Source organism: Marmota monax, unplaced genomic scaffold, assembly GCF_021218885.2.
Source record: "Marmota monax isolate L192 unplaced genomic scaffold, Marmota_monax_Labrador192_F-V1.1 WCK01_AAM20220418_F8-fsc00071, whole genome shotgun sequence".
In the NCBI taxonomy this organism is placed as follows: domain Eukaryota; kingdom Metazoa; phylum Chordata; class Mammalia; order Rodentia; family Sciuridae; genus Marmota; species Marmota monax.
In genome coordinates this window covers 1,859,498-1,881,553 of record NW_026695217.1, presented here as the reverse complement: position 1 = coordinate 1,881,553, position 22,056 = coordinate 1,859,498, and the positions used below count along the sequence as shown (strand labels likewise).

General features: G+C 42.2%; 1 protein-coding gene across 1 annotated transcript in view; it reads right to left on the bottom strand.

The window, feature by feature from the left end:
• Nucleotides 1-22,056, bottom strand: part of Adarb2 (adenosine deaminase RNA specific B2 (inactive)) — a 489,843-nt gene that overhangs the window by 7,657 nt on the left and 460,130 nt on the right. The window contains exon 8 of the mRNA XM_046432149.2: nucleotides 13,732-13,913. Within this exon, the coding sequence (XP_046288105.1) occupies nucleotides 13,732-13,913 (182 nt within the window). The remainder of the gene's footprint in view (nucleotides 1-13,731; nucleotides 13,914-22,056) is intronic.

Here is a 22,056-nt window from a genome sequence, read left to right as displayed (position 1 = left end):
GAGCCCTCCCACTTTGCAGTCTGGGGCCAGCCACACTTCTCAGCTCCTAACCTCAGCCCAGTGTCAACTTCTGCCCAGCCACCCTGCAGTGCTCCCCTGCTGATCAGGACTTCCTGGAGATGCTGGGCGAGGTGTCTGGTGAGCATGTGCCTGGCTCTCCTCGTCCAGGGACACCATCCTGAGGATCCCAACCCGTCTAATATTGTGGTGCTGCTTTGCCTTCCCATATGTTGTCTTTCTTCTTCCCTCCTGAAGGTTATGTTTGCCAACCTGTGACCTTGGGGAGGTCCCCATGCTGCAGTAGTTTGGAGGCGAGGTGCCCCTGATGACCATGGCCAGATGGTTTCCATGTGCTGGACTTCCTTGTGGCAACCCTATGCGTAATAGATTTGACCCTCATCATTTCTAGAGGCTGTGCCATATGGTCCAGTCTCTGCTGAGTCTCATGGTCCAACCATAAAAATAAGTAGGGAAGGAATTTAGTCTCTGTTCACTCCAAGAAAATTCTGGGATGTTTGGTTTGTAACCCAGAAACCCTGGTCATGTGACCCTTATCAGTGCCTCTTGAATCTCTCACCATACCCAGGGCCCCTGCAGCGTCTCCATGATACTTTCCCCAAACTCAGCCCAGCTGAACCTCTCGGCCCTCTTGTCCAGTTTCACCTTATGAAGGTCAGTCCTGACGCTCCAGCCCTGCCCGTGTCTCCATGTGCCTTGGGTCCTACTTTCCAGCAGGACACATGAGGTAAAGGGATGCAGCAGAGCCTCTCAGGTGCAGGCCCTGCATCTTGGAGAGATGGGAGCCTGCAGAGAAGCATGGGAGTTTTTGGCAGGTACACTGTGTTTAGGCCACTGGGATGGCTGCTCAGAAGTCCCAGCCATGTGTCACTGATGTTGGTGGAGAAGCCCAGGTGTTGGGAAAGCAGTCCAGGCGCCAAGCACTGGCTGGCTGAGCACAGTCAAGTCCTGCAGTAGACTCCCTGTGCTGGAACTGTCCCCGTGCTGAGTGGAAGCTCAGCACACAGTGCCTTTGTGGACACAGACTTCATTTAAATTCTGGGGGAGAGCCCATCAACTCGGAGCTGCAAAGCCACAGATCCCAGGATCCTTCTGCATCCCCAGCTTCACCCCGGGTCCAGGGGCTTCTTGGATAGATAGAATGGAGGCCCACTCTCTGAGTACACTGACATCTGAGTTTTCTGTCTGCCACTTACACAGCCTGGACTTCACACTGAAAGTCACCCTATGACCTTCCTCTGGTCATGCATGGCCAGTGTTGGGTGTTTAGGCTAATTCTATTTGTGTCAGCTTTTTCCTAGAAGTGATTCTTTGTGGTAGCTGCCCACCCCTGAGAGCTGGGCAGAGGGGACAATCTGGCCCATTGGCAGCCATGGGCTGTCCTACTGGGCAGGGACCACCTTGGCAGGAGGAGGCAGCTGCTGAGGTCAGGGATGACTGGGTACCAAGAGAGACGGTCATTGCCCCAGATTTATGCAGCCAGGCTCAGCAGCATGGCCGCCTCCTTGTCCTCCTCCTCCCCTCCCCTCCCCTCCCCTCCTATCCCTCTAGTCTCTACAATGGGCAGGGCTGACCACTGAGGCTCAGAGCTTGGTTTTCTCCAAGGTGCTAAACTCTGCCCTGAGGAAACCCTGGAGTGCCTGATGTCAACATGGGACATGCCCGGCTCCTGGCAGGGCGCGTCGCCTCCTGCCCTCTTCTCTGTGCTGTCAAAGTGTTGCTGGCTCTCAGCGCACAGACACCTGCCTTGGAGAGGGCCCAGCTGCAGCCTCACTGGGCTCTGCTCCCAACATCCTTGGCTGCCAGCCTCACAGGGGCCCAGATAGCACTGGGAAGGCAGCCACGAGGGTGCTCATGTCAACTTTGCATGCGCTCTGCTCCACATGGGGGGGCAAAGGGGAAGAAAGGAAGGAACACAGGCCGTGCTGCGAGGGAAAGTGTGGCTGATGGGCCCCTGGGATTCCACTTGCAGACAAGGCTTGTGCCTCAGGAATCTGGAGACTTGAGTCCAGGCCCATCTTCTCTCTGGGACCCTGGTACACGCTGTTCTTTTTCCTTCCTTTGCTTTCTGACAGGGTAACTTTGTTTCACAAGGTGATGTGAAGATCAAACAGGTCAGATAAGAGCACTTTTAAGGCATTAAGTGTTATGGGTATTGTTATTTCCATCCGGAGGAAGATTTAAAGGTCAACTCTAGTTTGTTTAGTGCTTTCAAAGTCACACAGATCAAAAAATGTTCCCAGTTAGTTACTCCATTCCCTGGAACAATTAGGTAATAACCCCATTCACTTAGATACACCTAATTATTTTGGGGAATGGAGAACTCATTGACCAAAGGCCAGGATGTCTTTTCTGTTAAACATTTTTGTTTTCATATGTGTTTGTTCAACATATGGCCTTACTACCTCTGTAGGAGACCTAATTGTCTACTTATACTTTGAGCCTCTAGTTTAAGGATTATCTCCCTTTTGTCCTTTGTTTGCAACAACAACAACAAAAAAGACTTTCCAAAGCAACCTGGAAGAATGACAATCTCGCCATCCGCCTTTAAAAATAAATCCACCATAAAGATAAAGCACTTGGAATGTTTACTAAATATTCATGCCAGCAGTACAATTTTTGACATCACTGTAATTAACGATGGCTGCCGATTATACCCAAGGAGATGAAGCCACTATGCCAGACTCACTTGAATCTAATATGTAAATTTACCAACGTGCAAGGGAACATACAGTTACCTCACAGAACATTCATGTCAGTCTGATGTTATGTTCTCTTTCTGCAGGCAAACCCTGCACAGATACAAATCTCCTGGTCACTGTGATGGAGCCAGGGACAGTAGTTGTATTGCCCAAACATTGACCACCACCAGGCTACTTCTTTACTCCAGAGGGATGAGTCCTCCTGGAAACAGGTGTGAAAGCTCTGGGGTGGCTACCTTTTCCTACCTGTCATGAATGCCTTGTGCCAACCTGTGCTACTTTGATTTGTTTTCCCACTTTCCTGTTTCAGGATGATTCTCTCCTTTTTTTCCCTTGATCTTGTATCACATCAACATATATAATTTCTCAGCTGAGCTGATCTTCTGGATATATATTAACAGGATTCATAGGTGGCCCCTATTTTACTTGTTTGTTTCCTCCTGGAGGACATTCTTGGTTTCAAATGAAACTTTTTCACATATAGGAATGACCTCACTATTTCTATATTGATTTTATCATTTTACGTCAACTCCCTGGGTGCTGTTTCGTAATTCCTGCCTGTCAACATGTACACACAGGATCCTCCATGGAGTGTTTTCAAGAGCTCATTTGTCCGTTTTCTCACATTGTATTTATTGAGCCTTTTTAGGCCAAGGAGTATCGGGATTTTGAAACTTAGGGCCCAGACTGTCTAACTCAGTGTTGAATCGTGATATTTTAGATGGTACTGGACATGTTTGCTCAAATCTAGAAATGAAAGTCTGGTTTGTATTTATGTGTTTAATCGTTTTTTTTTCTTTCTCTCTATGGTTAGGCACTTTGAAAAGGAAAGAAGAGTGTAAATTCCTGGCCTATACTTCCTGAAGTAGACATCAGACATGAAATGATTGAAGACTAAACTGGAGTCCCTAGGACACCGTAAATGACAGTCCCAGGTGTACCTAAGACCTGCTCCACATGTTCCTCAAGACAACACATTAGCACAAACCTGGAAATCTAATGCGCTCAGAAAGTATAACAGCACCTCCTGTCCCCATTCACAGCATGAAGGTTCTTCAGCCGTCTCCCTCCAGTGAAAGACAGCAATGGGTCAGAGTGTGACAGCTGACCTGGTACACCCGAGTCCTGGTTCAGATTTTAGGGGAACGCTTTTGTGGCCTGAGCCCAGAAAACCTGAGCACTGTGCCAAAAAGAAAAGAGTGTCCTCATCGTGAACCCATGACAGACCAACACTCAGACACCGCCATGTGATAAATGGTGTTGGCTTAAGTCTGTGGACTTCATTACACACCCATGCTGGGGCATCCTGTTCCTCTCTGCAGATCACCCTAAATAAGGTTCTGGGCACTTGTTCCCTGACATCCAGAAATTAAATCAAATAAAAATAAAACTAACTCAATAGGAGCCCTGGAAAATTTGCCTTTAGTAAATTTTGTCATTAATGAATTGCTTTGTATCACAAGAACAATACTGCATATTTTAATTTGGTTTCCATCTGTAGGGAAAATTATACTTTAACTATGTAGCACTGTATTCGGCTTCCTTGGTTGCTGTTAAACAAATCGCTATAAATGTGGTGGCTTAAAATGTCAGAGCTTTACCCTCCTGCAGTTCTGAAGATCTTGAGTCTGCAGTCCAGGTGTCAGCAGGACCCTGCTCCTCTCTCTGGAGGCTTTGGGGGCAACCCCTTCTTGACTTTTCCAGCTTTTGGTGGCTACAGCCATTCCTTGGCTTATGGCCACATCACTCCAATCTTAGCTTCTGCCTTTGCCTGGCCTCTCCCTGGATTTTCTTATATGAAACCACATGTAGGACCCCACTGAGATAGTTCACATCTCCCCATCTCATGAACCTTAATTTAATCACACCTGCAGGGACCCTTTTTCCAAATGAGGCAATTTATGGGTCCCAGGGATTAGGACTTGGTATCTCTGGGGGCCACTATTCAGCCTAGAACAAGTACTAACTCTGAAATGGGAACTCGGTCTATGGACCAAGTGCAAACTCTTCCTGAAGGAGGAGTCCTGCCCTCTGGGCCCTGTTTTCTGGCAGAGTGGCAGGTTTGCTGGGAGAAAGCAGCTATCTCTCAGACTGCTTCCAGCCAGACTCCCTCTTCTTATGGTTGGTGGTCTGGGCAGAGGAGAGTTCTGGGGATGTTCTTGAGCAGAACAAGGGAGGCACAGAGCCTGCAGCAATGCTTCTGTCTGAATGCTGAAGGCTGTGGCTCCCTCCATCCAGCAGGATCCTGCACTTAGATGCTTGTGTAGAAAGGGCAAGAAAGGGGGAAGAAAGAAAGGTGTTCCCGAAAACCTGTGTCACCTGGGGGAGGAACAGGATCTAGCTCTGTTTTTCCTTTAGTAATTCCTTCCAAACAGTCTTGGAAATAACTCCTCCCTCCTAATCAGTTTCTCTATCAGAACAGTCTCTAAAGGAAACGTGCTATTCTGCTACTTTTCCTATCCCCTACTATCCACCCTCCCCTCCCCTCCCATCTTCGCTCTCATATCATGAGCTTTGTAATGTTTTGAACAACCAATAAAAAAAAATAAATTAAAAAAAAAGGAAACATGCTAAAGGAAGTTGGCTCAACCTGATACCTAACCTAGAGGTATGTTGACACTCATTGATTTGTAAATATGTCCCACAACCTATGGGTTAGTTGTCCTTTATGAATTTTTTTCTGGAGTGATATCTTATTTCAAGGTAGATCTGTTTGAGAATAACCTGGTCGCTACTAGCCTTGGACACAGAGATCCTGTGAGGTTCACTAATGGAGGGAGATGGGCCCAATGAGGTTGAGTGCCCTGTCATTTTAGTGACACAATCATGTAAATAGGCTGGGCTCTGGAAATAGACCAAGGTCAAGTATCATGTCTATGACTTCCTGGCAGAATGACCTGGGATCAGTTCACAACATGCCACTCTTCCTTCTCCTCCCGCCAGCTGCTCTTAAATTATTACTGCTGTCACTGTGACCACTGCTGTTACTCTGGCCATTATTTAAGAGCAAAAAGAGTGAGTCCACAATTGATCCATGAAAATGAATTTAGTATGGCTCACATAGCTATATAAAGAGGCCTTACTTAAAAAATCCTTATTTACCTTTAGCCGAAAAAGGCATTATATAAGTGAGACATTACAGCGTGTCTTTAAATAGCAAGCGAGCCTACTATATTTAAAATGTAATTCACTTTTCCAAAATTAAATTTACACAAGACATTTCAGGGATGTAATTTTTACATGAAGCGAGGCAAGTCTATAATACAAAGTAGCATTACATTTAATTTTGTGAAATGAATGGACTAGCATGCTTCCAGGCATGTGTGGAATCATAAAGTTGCAGGAATAGAAGGGACCTCCTGAATTTTATATGCTGTCAGATACCCTGGGGGTGCTCACCCTCTCTCTCCCCCCACACACATGTAACAGAAGCAGAATTAGTAAACTTATCATAAATTTATGGATTTGGGGTAACCAAGTACTAACCTGTATTAATTAATTTTATTCATTATCATTAACACGAACATCATCATAATTGCCAGTAATTTTATAGTTACTGTCTTGTCTTAATAGAGCGTATTCAATGGAAAATATATGAAATGTGCTGCAGAGTTAGGACTTCGGGTGGATCCTGTCTGTGGTGAGAGGGTCTTGACAAGGTCTCTGGGTATTTGAAGAAACAGTCTTTTACAGTCTCTCGCTTGCTGCCTTCATCCACTAATTAATGATAACCGAATGGCCAAAGGCATGTGATTGAAGGGTGTGTATCACAAGTCACCATGCTGGCTGCACCCCATGAAGGCTGTGTGGGACAGTGAGTGTCACTGGGCTGGTGAGGCTGGGCATCTTCTCCTCTCAGGAGAGCTTTTGGTTCTGCTGATCTTCAGGTATGGTGTTTCTAGAGCCAGTGGGATTGTGACCTTATTCATGAGGCTAAAGGACTACGGTTTTAATTCCATGTAGTTTGAAGTGCCTAGGCCCACATCAAAAGATGTGAAAATTCATGGCAGGAGAAAAAGTTTGCATTTAAATTTTTTTTTTTTTTGGTGAGTAATTTGATTTCATTTATTGAGTTTTGGCTATGTTTAAGCATTTTCCAGGGCTCTAAAAAGAATACTAGATAATATATATAATTAGTGTTAACTCTTTTTTTTTAAGTTGGACACAATACTTTTATTTCATTTATTTTTATGTGGATGATAACATTCTTGGTCCCTGTAAGGACTGTAATTATTTCAAAAGATGTGGAACAAAGGAGCTTCATCAGAATATGGTCACTTGTGGTTTGAATTTGTTTTTTTCTTGCCACTGAAGTATCTGAGATATAATCATAAGCCAAGTTTCAGACCAAATGAAAATGTGAACGATTTTCCTTGCTTTTTATTCTGCATTATCTATTCGAGGTCATTTTTCTTATGCTCAAGTAGCAAGGAGGTGGAGTTGGAGTCTCTCAATTTTTGTCTTCCTGGCGATGTTATTTTGCCCCCTTATTTTTGAAGAGTACTCTTACTAGAAACAAGATTTTAAATTGAGGTTGATTTTCTAGTAACACTTTTAAAGATGGCATTTCCTTTTTCCCCCCTTTTTTTGGTTTTCCAAGAATCAGCTATCAGTCTGATATAGCTCCTTTGAAGGTAAAATGCCTTTTTTTTTCTGACTACTTTTGAGATTTTCTTTTTTTTGATTGTTTTCTTTAGGCAATTATTACTGCTGAGATGAGGATTTAAAGTCTTCCTCTTGGGGTAGGAGTGCATCTAGATCTGCAGTTTCCTGTTCTTCATTTGTTGTGGAAAGTTCCTTGCCATGATTTCTCTAAACCTCGATTCAGCTTCATCCTTTCTCTTTCCTTCTGGAAATCCTATTACCTGTGTATCCGGTTTTCTCACTCTGCTGTTCACCTCTCTTTTGTGTGTTTCCCTCTGTATGGTTAATTGTGTGTGTCAACCTGGCTAGGCTGTGGAGTCCAGTTGCTTAGAAAACTACCAGTCTAAAGGTTGCTGTAAAGATGCTTTTAGAGGTGATGAACATTGAATTCCTTAGACACTGAATAAAGCAAATTGCCCTCCACAATATGGGTGGGCCTTAGCCAATCAGTTGAAGGTCTTAAGAGCAGAGATTGAGGTCTCCTGAGGAAAAAGAAATTCTGCATTCAGATGGCTTCTGGACTCCATGCTGCAGATCCCACTTCAAATGCGATTCCAGCCTGCTGGCCTGCCCTGTGCATCTTAGCCTTGCCAATCCCTAGAGTTTTATGAGCCAAATCCTTAAAGTATCTTCTCTATCTATTGTCTATCTATCATTTTTACTCCATTAGTTCTGTTTCTCTAGAGAACCCTAATATACTTTCTTTTTTTGCGCTGCCATGTTGCATTCTAGAAGTTTTCTTTGGAACTAAGCTCCAATTTCCTAGTTGCCTCTTTTTGCTTTTTTTTCTACAATACACTTACATTTTGCCTCTTGTTTGTTTGTCTTCCATACTGAGATGCCATTACCCAGTTTGGATTTCTGATCATTTCATTCACTTCTTGATTTCCAGTGTAGGATTGTGCCTGGAACATTGTAAGTAATCAATATGTATTTGTTGAATGACTAAAAGGATGCCTGGATTATGTTGATAAGTTGTTGATGTTGGATGAATTAAATGTATCAATAACTGAAGTATTTTCCTCAATCAGTTAAAATAGGACAAAACAGCATGCTCAAATATTCTTTTAAAGATCACACATTTTATACAAAGCTTTTATGAAAAACTTGTTGCTTATCCATCATCTATCTATATTTGTTGGAATGTAAAAATAGCATTACAAATTACCTACCATCTGGAAAAAAAACCTATTTGCTATCACCTCAGTGAGTTATTTTGCAAAATACTATTGATCATTAATCTTAGAAATTTCTCCTGAATTAAAAGAGGCCTGACATTTATATAAGATTCTTCAATTTAGTGTGATAATATTTTAAAAATCTGAACTCACACAAAGATATGAATGTAAGTAGCATCAGAGAGGTATCTAGAATGTGAAAAATAGGATGGTATTGGGTAAAATTTTTCAGGTTATAGTTGGTGAACATTTTTATAAGTAACATACTTCTGATTAATTAAGTTGCTATGCAACATGAATGTCTGAAGGATCTTCTGATAGACATGCCAACTATCCAGTTTTATTATTTCAGGAAAATGTGCATTATGAAGAAATAAGGCTGATGATCTATTTTATCACCAATATTGTAATGTCCATCACATGAACATAGGCCAAGAGTCTTTAATAACTCATGGTTCTAGCAATCAATTTTCTGGACCTCTCTCTCAAGTTTTAAGTTCATTGTCAAGATCTTTTTGCATACTTAAAAAAATCATCACAGGTTTATCTTTTTTGTGAAAAAAGAAAGTTCAGGATTGAAAAACATATCAGTTAAATAAGCCATTGACTTGAACAAAGAATTTATCCATCCTACCCAGATTTTTCTCTTTGTTGTGATTTATTTTTTTCTTTTTTTTTAGCAATTTATTTATTTATTTAAGTTGTTGATAGACCTTTATTTTATTTTATTTATTTATTTTTACCATATGATTTATTTATATTTTTTTAGTCATACATGACAGCAGAATGTATTTTGACATATAATACCTACATGGAATGTACAAACATCAATCATAATGTCTATTCTATTCTGCTGCCCTTCCTATCCCCCCTATTTGTGATTTATTTTTTCTTAATGAAGAAAAGTAAAATTTAGACTTGAGTTTAAGAGTTCACAAAAGCATATATCCTGAGCTTGGTAGAGCAAGGTGTCAAATTCAACTAGTTTTATGTCATATTTTTTCTAAAAAGATGAGTATTCAAGTCCAGATTTTTTTATTAATTATTATTCTTATCATTTTATTTTCCCTTTACTGAGTTCATGAGAAAGATCAATGGCAACTTCCTTTTGAGTATCTGCTCTTGAGTGACAGTGCACCTTCTGCTGAGGAATTCTGGGTCATGACAGCTTTCCTATGGGCTTCTGATCCTGAAGTTTGCCATAGATTAGCCGGGAGTGTGCAGAAGTCCTCAAGTATATCTTGCAAGAATATTAATATGCACCTTATGACTGTGTCAATAAGGGGTTCTTTTTCAGCTTGGCTGCTTCTTTCTAACCCAAAACTGAGTAAGCCATATCTAAATTGCAGGCCTTCATTCCACTAATACATGAGCTTCATCTTCTCAGCAATTCTGCAAACTGACCTTGAGGAAGCATCGAGCAAATTTCATTGGCTTGTTTGAGTGTGCTTTTTATTATTGTCTTTACGCAAGATCTCTCTCCTTTTTTTGCAAGACATTCTGATGATTTCCTTTCAAAATTTGCATGATTGGTTTTTAAATATCCATCAAGACCAATGCAGTCACTGTTTGGGGGTTGGGTGCAGGTTAGATACCAAGGTTTAGGCTCATTCGCGTTTCTATAATAGTGAAAATCATGTTCTAGATAAACACCTAAGCACAGACTAAAGCATTTAGTCAGAATGGCCTGGCTGTGATGGGGCAGATGTCACCTGGATGAGAGGGTAAAAAAGGAGTCTCAGAAGCTTTGCTGTATGTCACACCACCCAACCATGTCAGGCGACTCTATATTTCTCTTCGTTGTCTTTTAAAAATGCAATGATTTCACACTTAAAGAAAAAAGATAATTCCCATTTTATTTATGTCGATATGTTCCTGGATGAATATATCATTTAAAAAGAGCGTATCATGGAGGCTGGATGCCCAGAAAGTAATGTGCTGGTACCCAAAGGAGGCATAGAAGCTACTTCCTTGACAGTGGCCTGATAACAATGGTTGTATTTGTATTTTTGATTTCCTTGTTCTTATGAAATTTAAATAATTCTTTATTAGTAAATAAACACAGAAGAATGTGGACAACCCAAATAGCCAAAATCATGAAAAAAGAACTCGTAACTCATCCAAATAGATGCAAACTCAAATTTAACTTGGAAATCAATCTAAGAACTACATTACATTTGGGGGGGGCACCCAATATAAGAATGTTTTCATCTAGTTTCAAACCAGCCATGCTGGGTCTTGTTCAGAGATGCCTTGGGCATTCAACCACAGTAAGAAGTTGATTTCAAGAAAAGATGGCAGAAAGAAAGAAAGGAAAAAGGAAAGCAAATAAGAGGATGAAGCTGAGCCCAAAGTAATATTTTATCAGAATTGCTGAAATTATTGACTGTTTAGACTCTACAGAGTCAGAGTTGGAGGCAAATCGTTCAGTTCCTTGCTTGCAACAGGCAGGTCCTTTGTATTATCTCAGAGATCATGAGAACCATGGGCAGAGAAGAAGGCTCAACAAGCTTCAGTGGGATGGCTTGCCTATCCCACACCAATTTGCCATTAGTTACACGTTGCCACCTCTTCAGCTAGTCTTGCTTTGCACTGTTAATTTTTATGTGATTAAAAAAATAATAGACATCTGGGGCCGGGGTTGTGGCTTAGTGGTAGAGCGCTTACCTCACATGTGTGAGGTTCGATCTGGGTTCCATCCTCAGCACCACATAAAAATAAATAAAGGTACTGTGTTCATCTACAACTAAAAAAAATTTAAAAAAATAGGTATCTAAGAAATTATACTATTTTGCCATGGAATGCAGTGTGGTGCATTGAAATAATTTAGGATTTATAATCAATCAGGTTTGAATTCAAATCTTGCTCCCTGTTGATAGAGCATCTTCAGCAAGTTATTGAATTTTCTGAATTTCTTTTGACATATGAAAAATGTAGGTAATACCATTTGATGTTGGTTGGAATGAGGATCAAATGAGAAGATATATGTCATGAACTTGGTATATTACAAGGCCATACCTATTCAAGAACTCCCTTCTCTAAACGATACAAGCCATCTTTAGAAAGAGACTTCAGAACTTTATAATAATTGCCCCATTCAGATCAGGCCCCTCTCAATGTTCACCTCCTCTCAGCTCCAAGGAAACTAACTACCCATAGGCTGTTCCTTGCCCAAAAGCTGTTATGATTTTGTCATGGAACTCTGCAGCCCTGGACACAACTATCAGTTGGATCAAAATGCAGAGTTTTCTAGCTTGGACCTGTGAGGTGAACTGAGACTCTGCCCACCAGGCACATCAGAGACCACTTAGTGACTAAGACCCAACAACACCTCTGTGGAGGTTGAAGGAGATAGGTGATCAGCTGAGGGCAGAAGTAGGGACGGGGACAAACAACAAACAGCAGCAGAGCAGGTGCCCTGAAGGTAAGGTCCCCCTAGCATGGAGGCACCATCTTGCTTTATTAATATTAACTTATCCCTAGGATGGTGGTAAAGGAATCACCCCTTCCACAATAGCTCAGCTCCATGTCATGGTAAAGAAAGGTAAAGCCTTAATGAGTTAACATCTATTTAACATTTCTGTATCAAATACAGCCACCTCTTTCAAATAGCTTGCTGAAGTTCGCTAATTTTCACTACAAGTTCTCCTTCACTGGATATTCACAAGACTCTGGGAGATCTTGTGGATGTGACAACAGGGGAAACCAGTCCCAACATGAGTTGGTTTTGAATCCAATGCCACGAAAGTCTCTCCACTGCTAACAAAAAGTGGTGGGATTTCAGACTATTAGGAATAGGGTCTCATAAATTTAAAAATTTTAATGCATGAAGGTACAATGATCTCTTAGGGATGTATAGAGGTGAAACCTTTCCTCTTCTGCCTCTGTATTTTAACTTCAAAGTCTGTGATCTTATCTCCCACAAAAATACATAGAAGGTGTTCAGTCTTTGAATGGTCGAGATTGTAGAAAAAATGAAGAAATGGATTCACTTTTGTGATAGAAGACATCTTTTCTTAAGTATCTGCCTTGCGTAGTTATGTGTTGTGCATGAATTATTTCTTTTAAATCCCACCACTTCTCCCAAGAGGCCCTACTTTGCCTCTGGTTTTGTAATGTAGAAAAATTTTGGAATCTTGGGAATAAATCTTAGGCCCAAGTACTCCATCTCCAACACTACAATTAGCTTTTTTATGTTATGTTTTCTCTTTCTGGTGATCTAGTCTTAAACTAAAGCAGCAAAGCTCAGGGTGTTGGTCTCTAGGATCTTGGAGCAGAGGCTGTGCCTCTCTTGGGTAAAGGTATCTCTGCCTCTTCCTCAGTGTGTTTGTCTGATTTTGCCACCAGCAGTTTCCAAAGAGAGCTCTCCTCCTCAGCCAGGGGGCTGACTCAGGGGCCTAGTGTTTTCCTCCAAGTCCCCACAATGAGGCTTATAGAGCATTATTAAAATCCACACATTCCTTCCATTTGTTTCTAGTCAGTTCCACAAACCGGGACGTTTGCTTAATGTGGAAGACCAGTGGGCACAGTGGGTAAATGTCACCTTCCTACTGAGACTTCCTACTGGCTTCTTTTGAGTGCACACAGAACTTGACAGGTTCCCCAATGTTTTCATGGCTGTGTGACCCATGACCCTTGTGGCCAGCTGTATGCCAAGCAGGCTGAAGTGCCAGGGATCTCTAAGGATGCCTGTGCTCTGTGGGAGATAGGTAGGCGTGTGGCCTGGCTCAGAGCTCACTGAGTCACCTTGCTGCCTACTCCATCCTGCCCCTTAAAGCACAGTGACCCTGAGTCCTGCAGACCTACTTCTGGCTCTGGGATATGGCTGCCACCTTCCTTCTCCATGCGGGTGCTGGGGCCTCTTAGGCAGGCAGGTCATTAGTGGGGTCTAGGTTTACTGGCTCCTTTATACACTACAGTGAAAATGTCACACTGACCTGAGATATGCTGGGTCCCATTATGAATTTGGCTAAAATGCTGCCTATTTCTATATTCAGAGAGCCATACTATTTTGCCTCCTTTTCTTTTTTAAGTCTTTAGATCATTGAAATTTTGCTTATTATCTTCAATAGTTACTCATCAAAATTAATACAGTTGGCTCCCACTTGGCAGTGGTACCGTTGGGGGCTGTCTGCAGCTGGCCCATTGATAGGGAAGAGACTGTGGATCCCCCGATGGTGTTCACTTACCACTGAGAAGAGGCCGGTTGTGTCGGTATGACGTGGGCAGCTGCCCAATGTCCTCCATCCTGTGGCTCATGACCCGAGAGAGGTGGCCTGTGTGATGCAGGCTTCCCACGATGATGCTGTGGAGGTACACAGGCTCGATGAAGTGACAGAGGAGAGCTCCTTGTAGTCCCAGGACGTTCCACCTGGAATGAAAAGCAAGGGTGGAGCTGGTGGGATTCTCTCACCTGCCGGAGGGCACAGGGACAGCTGCCCTCAGCCCACCCAGGGCACTGAGGGAACAGCCTATTGTACAGTGTGGGCTTCTTTCTGCCCTTCAGCAAACTGGTCCTCGAGGTGTCACTCTTCCCATCATACAGATGCTGGAAGGGCCTGCCTGGGAGCTGCCCAGACACGGTAGAGCCATCAGGCTGGCCTTGGCCTGTGGCCAGTAATGATTCTAAGCGGCTTCAACGCAGTGGGACTGAGCTAGCAGCGCCTCTGCATGTTAATAAACTCAGCTTCCTTCTCTAGAAAATGAGCCGTTAGACATAGAAGAAGCTATATGTTCTCTTGGGGACTTAAAATTAGATTCTTTAAAAAAGACACTCTGTCCCCAAAGTGAATCTGAATTTTTCTTTATATTAGCTGGGAAATATCAGAAATTCAATTCGTTTATTTCAGTTTAGGGAAAAATACTGTCTTCCCCTCCCTTTGTCCTTAGCAGTCAGAATGACCTACTGTGTTGAAATTAAATGACATTAATCAATGACCTTGTTTTGGTCTAGGGATGATTGTGATTTTAGAAGTCCAGATCAGAGAGAAAAAGACAAGGCCATTTTCTTTGAAATAAATATAGCTCCATGCAAACGGAGCTTCTTCAAGCAAGGATGCCAGGAACACCGGAAGGATTTTCCCCCTTGAATTCTGGTGGAAAGAGTTTTCTCGTATCTATTATTGGAGGCAACAATTTTGTGGTTTTCACTCTAAATAATGTGTTTAAAATCCAACCTCCATCGGTGGCAAGCATTATGCAGCTAATTTCTTACATCATTGTTCTCTTCATTAATTAACATTTCTCCACTGTTCCAGCAATTATTGTGGGGCCTCCATGCCGTACATCTCTTTTCATGATTAATAAGGAGTCATTATATTTCCCTTCCCGAAGCAGTCAATTAACACAGAATTCTTTCCATTAATTACCGAATGTCTCTCTACCTGGAGAGCAATCTGCTCTGAGAACCTGTGACACCAATTGCTTTAAAAAGTTCTCTTTAAATTTTATTCCAAAAACACAAGCAATTTAGCTGGCGATATTAATTTGCCTCAGAAGCATCGCGGTGAATGAGAAACATCTTTTAATCTCATGCAAGAAAAGGCAGCCATCTGGCTGGCGAGAATTTCAGGGAGCAACTCTTACACTCTCCCTCTGTAAATGCAGGTCATTAAAGTAATGTGTTCATCTACATAAAACTCCAATGGAATATAAAAGGTAATATTTATATACAAACAATTTAGTCCTACAATTTAAACAGTCATTGGTTTTATGAAACATTTACTTTAGTCTATCAGATTTGCATAACTTCATTTAAAAATATTGTGGTCATTTTTATAAGTCACATCATTCTCTCAGAAAGTAAGGGAAGGGCTGTCCTTGGACATGCAGGCTCCGATCAAAGAGCGAATGTCAAAAGGTTTCAAGGGAAAGGACATTTCGGAAAGAAGCACAGGTACTTATTACTGATGTTTAGGGACCCCTCCATTTGGCAATAATGTTCATGCCTCCACCTGTATTTCTACCACTATGCTCTGACATGCCAAATGTGGTTCTTCTATCTTTTCCTTGCTTTTCCCTGACGATATACAGAATGTCTGCAAAATCCAGGAGAGGTTTGTGATGCCTGAGCTTTTCCTTGAAAGAATAACACTAATGGTTTTGAGTATTGACCTAGGGCTGTGGCTCATTCTCTTAAATCTGAGATGAGAAGAAAGACCAAAAACCGAGGAGAAATACAGCAAAGTCGCTGTCTTTTAATACCTCTTTTTCAGATTTGAAGATGGTGGAAAGTGTGCCAGTAGAGGTTACTGTTAGAACAAAGGATGCTGCAAAGGAAAGTGTGCCAATAAGAGGTCACCGTTATAGCAAAGGATGCTGGGAAAGTATGCCAAGGAAAGGTTACCATCAGAGCAAGACTCCAGGTTACAGACATTCTAAATGGGGCCTATTAATTCTCAGACTGTGAGTGCAATTTAAAAATTTCTCCCCAATTAAAAGCAGGGAAATGTACAATTCTCCATTGATAACAAAGCACTCCTTAGAACAGCAAAGTATTAAAAATAAAATTAGCATCCCCAGAAGAGACATCATAGTATTTGAGACTGTTGAAGAATTTGGTTTTTTAACTAAACTTCTGGAACAAAATCTGAGTGGTTCTGATTCTATAGAATCGTCTAAAGACAAACAACTTCTATAACTGGTTTCCTCCTAATAACCTCTATAATAAAGAGAAAAACCAGCCTTCTTCTTGTCTGTGTATAGGAATTCAAACTTATTCAACTAACACAATCAATAAAACCAAATGTCTTTCTGAATATAAACTGGAGAATTCTCAGCATTCAGGATTGAATGGAAAAATACCTCTCCTTTTGTTCAAATAGCTGATATTACCACAATGTTGACAGAGAAAAAAATCCCATGTCTAGTTTTCAATATAGATAATCCCTAAATAAATATATTTTTCTCTGTTTGTCAATCATAGAAATACCACAGATAAGTGGGGAGAGATCTGGGAAAAACAGCCTCTCTTTAGCCAAGAGATGCAATCTCCTTGCAGAGTTCAAACCATGGCCTCCCCATATCAATGGGAACATGACAAGATTCCTTATAGGATAGGCCCCATGGGAGACCGTCCCTACACGGGTGGCCTTGGAGATAGGCAGAGAATAGCAGTTTGTCTCCTGTCTACAGTTTTCACTGCCTCTCTGTGGCCCCAAGGAAAGAAGCTGCTCTCCAAAACTGCAGTGAAGTGGGTGGTAACATTTTCAGGTACCAACACAAACACACACTTCCTACGCTCTCTTCATCTATGGATGGATCTACCCAGTGGAGAAAGCTCCCTATGTCTGCTGGAAGGCTGTGGAGTCCAGGAGGGGGTGCTGAGGACCTAGTGTTCACAGTCTTCAGGGACGTGCAGGGCCCTGCAGTTGAGCTGAACCCCAGATCATCCGGAGGCCTTGACAATTCCTGGGGGGTCTGCATCCCCATGAACATTCTGGCATAACTGGTTGGGGTCAGCCTGGGCATCTGCCCTTCCAGGGCTCCCTCCATGATTCTTATGTGAGCCAGGGTAGAGGACTTCTGAGCAGAGTAATTTATGTAAATTTTTGGAGTCCAAAGAGGTCAAATCCGAGTCCATAGTCTGTCCAGCCAGGCCATTCTGGAACACCTCCTGCTGCCTTGAGCAATAGCCAATTCAGCATGAGCCAGCTGCATGCCTTACCTGGGAACTCGACAGGAATGCATGTTTCCCAGACCCACCCCAAACCTTCACTGGCTCCCCTGAAGTGGCCTGCTCAGGCACAGGTGCCACCTGCCCTCCTGGCCTCTCATGTGCGTCCTCTCTTGTGTGGCTGCCTCCTTTTCCTAAAGGCATCCTGCTCGGAGAAGCCCCTGCTCGGAGTACGTAGAATTGGTAACCATGCTGTGTGTAAGCCATCTTTGGGGAATGTCCTGGATGGAGAGGCCACTCTCTTGTCGTCTTTGAGTGTTATCTCTTGTTCACTAGGCTGCTAGTTTTGTTTTGCAGAGCTGGGCTTCCAAGTTCCTTTTGTCTGCACTTGTCTGGACAGAGTCCCTGGGGTTGGGCTGCTGGCTGTGTCTCAGGTGGGAAATCATCAGCCACTCTGTCCACTTTATGAGGTTGCTGCAGCAGGGACAGGTGGCAGCTGCATCAGAGTTCTTGATGTGTTGCTATTGCTCTCATATATTTCATAAGTTTGATTGAATCAATCACTCCTTTCATCATTAGAGATTGTACGAAGTTTCATTTCAGAGCTGTCATAAAAATCATCAAGCAATCTATGTGAAAGGGGTAAAAAGACTTTTAAGCCAAACTGAATATTTGGGTTGGGTGTTTATAAGTGCAATCATTGCAAAGGGACCTATATTTTGAGATGAGGAAAATGAACAATGCTCTTATTTAACTTTGGTAAACTCGATAAGTACCTGCTGATAAATCAAGAAGGAAGGATGTCAGAATATTTTCCCCAGGTGGGCAAGGGGCAGGGAGAAGGAGGGAGAAATGGGCTTGAGAGGATACTGAGCAGCAGATCTTTATGCTCGGAAGGGGAGTTTTCTCTTCACAGCTGGAATTTAAGTCTAGAGATCAGTGCCTCATTCTCCAGAGAGCAGCTATCATTTTTTACAGTTCATTTTTATGGAGAAAGTTTTAATCTGTTCATTTAAAGACACGTTGTGATCAATAATCAAGCTCAGGCACTTAAAATTAGAAACCATATCTAAAGGAGCATTAGTTCCAGAAGATTTAGATTTTTATATGCCACTCAACTTTTGCTTCTTAGAGACAAAGGCAGAAAACACCTCTCTGGTTTTCCTCACTCTTTAAGGATGCTGTGTGTCGAGAATGTAATAAACTGAATTCTTAGAGCCGGACAAACAGGCTGCCATCTGCAGAATGTGGGATGTGACAACCATGCTTGTTTTCATCTGTCCCTTGCTCCATGCAGGGACAGGGTTTGTTGGCCATGTGCTACTCAACCTTAATCTATGGTTTTAAAGGTCAGTTTTCACTGATGAGGTGAAACGATCACTTTCTATAGTTTCATTCAGTTTTCGAGGGTGATATTATTGGTGGGGTTTTAGGAGTAGATTTTACTGTGATTCATTTTCTGGTTCCATGACTTCCCAGAGAGATAAGCTAAATGAGTAGTTCCTCTTACCTTGCTGTATTCGTTTCCTAAGACTTGTAGCACATAACCCAAAACAGAGTGACTTGAAACAATGGGACTGCATCTCTCACGGTTCTGGAGGTCCAAATCCTGAAGTCGAGGTGTCAGCAGGGACTTGCTTCCTCTGGAGACTCGGCCAGATGGGGGGACCCTCCTTCACCTTTTTCAGCTGTGGGCGGCTGCGGTGATCCATGGCGTTCCTTGGCTTGTGTGCTGGTGATCTCTGCCTCTGCTCTCAAGTGGCCTTCTCCTCTGGGTGTGTGTCCCCAGACCTCCTCTGCCTCCCTCTTAGGAGGATACATGTAGTCACACTTGGAGGCTCTGGTAGGATAGGCACCTCCGCCTGCCCTCCTTCACTTAGTCCTGCCTCGTGAGGCTGCACTCACGGGGCCTGGACCTCTCTTTTGGGGGCACCGTCCAGCTCTCTCTATATGAGGCCATGCCATCATGTCCCCTGTTTCTGAGAACCTATTGTTCACCCTCTGTCGGGGGTGGGTTCCCTGGTAACTCCACTCTGAGGAGTACGTTCCAAGTGTGAACTCTGAGATTTGGAGAAAAGCTTTCCTACAAAGGTTATTTTTGGAAACAGTTCTCACAGCAGAATCCTCTGGAAACACCCCGGACATCCCACGAAGGGGAGCCATCTAGCTGACGGCGTGACTATTAGGCATCCTGTCACATGTGCATTGAAGTGCTCGTTATTTTTTAAAAGAGCCATGGTTGTGGTGGTAAGCAATGGCTTGGAATATGGACACCCCAACAGGGAAAAAATGTCAGTAAAAAAAGGTTAGTGGGACATAGCAATAGTTGACTGCTGTTTTCTGTGACCGTTGGGATATTAGCTGCTATTTCTTCTTCTTTTTTTTTTTTGGTGTCTTTTTAATGAAGAAAACCTTCAGATATAAGATCTCATTTAGTCTGCACTGTCTTTTCAGCAGTATGACAGGTTATTTCTTTTTTTTTTTAATTTTTTATTGTTGGCTGTTCAAAACATTACATAGTTCTTGATATATCATATTTCACAATTTGATTCAAGTGGGTTATGAGCTCCCATTTTTACCCCATATACAGATTGCAGAATCGCATCAGTTACACATCCATTGATTTACATATTGCCATACTAGTGTCTGTTGTATTCTGCTGCCTTTCCTGTCCTCTACTATCCCCCCTCCCCTCCCCTCCCCTCCCCTCCCCTCTTCTCTCTCTGCTCCCTCTACTGACATTCGTTTGTCCCCCTTATATTATTTTTCCCCTTCCCCTCACTTCCTCTTGTATGTACTTTTGTATAACTCTGAGGGTCTCCTTCCATTTCCATGCATTTTCCCTTCTCTCTCCCTTTCCCTCCCACCTCTCATCCCTGTTTAATGTTAATCTTCTTCTCATGCTCTTCGACCCTACTCTGTTCTTAGTTACTCTCCTTATATCAAAGAAGACATTTGGCATTTGTTTTTTAGCGATTGGCTAGCTTCACTTAGCATAATCTGCTCTAATGCCATCCATTTCCCTGTAAATTCTATGATTTTGTCATTTTTTAAAGCAGAGTAATACTCCATTGTGTATAAATGCCACATTTTTTTTATCCATTCATCCATTGAAGGGCATCTAGGTTGGTTCCACAGTCTAGCTATTGTGAATTGTGCTGCTATGAACATCGATGCAGCAGTGTCCCTGTAGCATGCTCTTTTTAGGTCTTTAGGGAATAGACCGAGAAGGGGAATAGCTGGGTCAAATGGTGGTTCCATTCCCAGCTTTCCAAGAAATCTCCATACTGCTTTCCAAATTGGCTGCACCAATTTGCAGTCTCACCAGCAATGTACAAGTGTACCCTTTTCCCCACATCCTCGCCAGCACTTGTTGTTGTTTGACTTCATAATGGCTGCCAATCTAACTGGAGTGAGATGGTATCTTAGGGTGGTTTTGATTTGCATTTCTCTGACTGCTAGAGATGGTGAGCATTTTTTCATGTACTTGTTGATTGATTGTATGTCCTCCTCTGAGAAGTGTCTGTTCAGGTCCTTGGCCCATTTGTTGATTGGGTTGTTTGTTCTCTTATTGTCTAATTTTTTGAGTTCTTTGTATACTCTGGATATTAGGGCTCTATCTGAAGTGTGAGGAGTAAAGATTTGTTCCCAGGATGTAGGCTCTCTATTTACCTCTCTTATTGTATCTTTTGCTGAGAAAAAACTTTTTAGTTTGAGTAAGTCCCATTTGTTGATTCTAGTTATTAACTTTTGTGCTATGGGTGTCCTATTGAGGAATTTGGAGCCCGACCCCACAGTATGTAGATCGTAGCCAACTTTTTCTTCTATCAGAGGGCATGTCTCTGATTTGATATCAAGCTCCTTGATCCATTTTGAATTCACTTTTGTGCATGGCGAGAGAAAGGGATTCAGTTTCATTTTGTTGCATATGGATTTCCAGTTTTCCCAGCACCATTTGTTGAAGATGCTATCCTTCCTCCATTGCATGCTTTTAGCCCCTTTATCAAATATAAGGTAGTTGTAGTTTTGTGGATTGGTTTCTGTGTCCTCTATTCTGTACCATTGGTCCACCCGCCTGTTTTGGTACCAGTACCATGCTGTTTTTGTTACTATTGCTCTGTAGTATAGTTTGAAGTCTGGTATCGCTATACCGCCTGATTCACACTTCCTGCTTAGCATTGTTTTTGCTATTCTGGGTCTTTTGTTTTTCCATATGAATTTCATGATTGCTTTCTCTATTTCTACAAGAAATGCCGTTGGGATTTTGATTGGCATTGCATTAAACCTATAGAGAACTTTTGGTAATATCGCCATTTTGATGATGTTAGTTCTGCCTATCCATGAACAGGGTATATTTTTCCATCTTCTAAGATCTTCTTCTATTTCTCTCTTTAGGGTTCTGTAGTTTTCATTGTATAAGTCTTTCACCTCTTTTGTTAGGTTGATTCCCAAGTATTTTATTTTTTTTGAAGATATTGTGAATGGAGTGGTTGTCCTCATTTCCATTTCAGAGGATTTGTCGCTGATATACAGGAATGCCTTTGATTTATGCGTGTTGATTTTATATCCTGCCACTTTGCTGAATTCATTTATTAGCTCTAATAGTTTCTTTGTAGACCCTTTTGGGTCTGCTAGGTATAGAATCATGTCATCTGCAAATAGTGATAATTTAAGTTCTTCTTTTCCTATTTTGATGCCTTTAATTTCTTTCGTCTGTCTAATTGCTCTGGCCAGTGTTTCGAGAACTATGTTGAACAGAAGTGGTGAGAGAGGGCATCCCTGTCTTGTTCCAGATTTTAGAGGGAATGCCTTCAATTTTTCTCCATTGAGAATGATGCTAGCCTGAGGCTTAGCATAGATTGCTTTTACAATATTGAGGTATGTTCCTGTTATCCCTAGT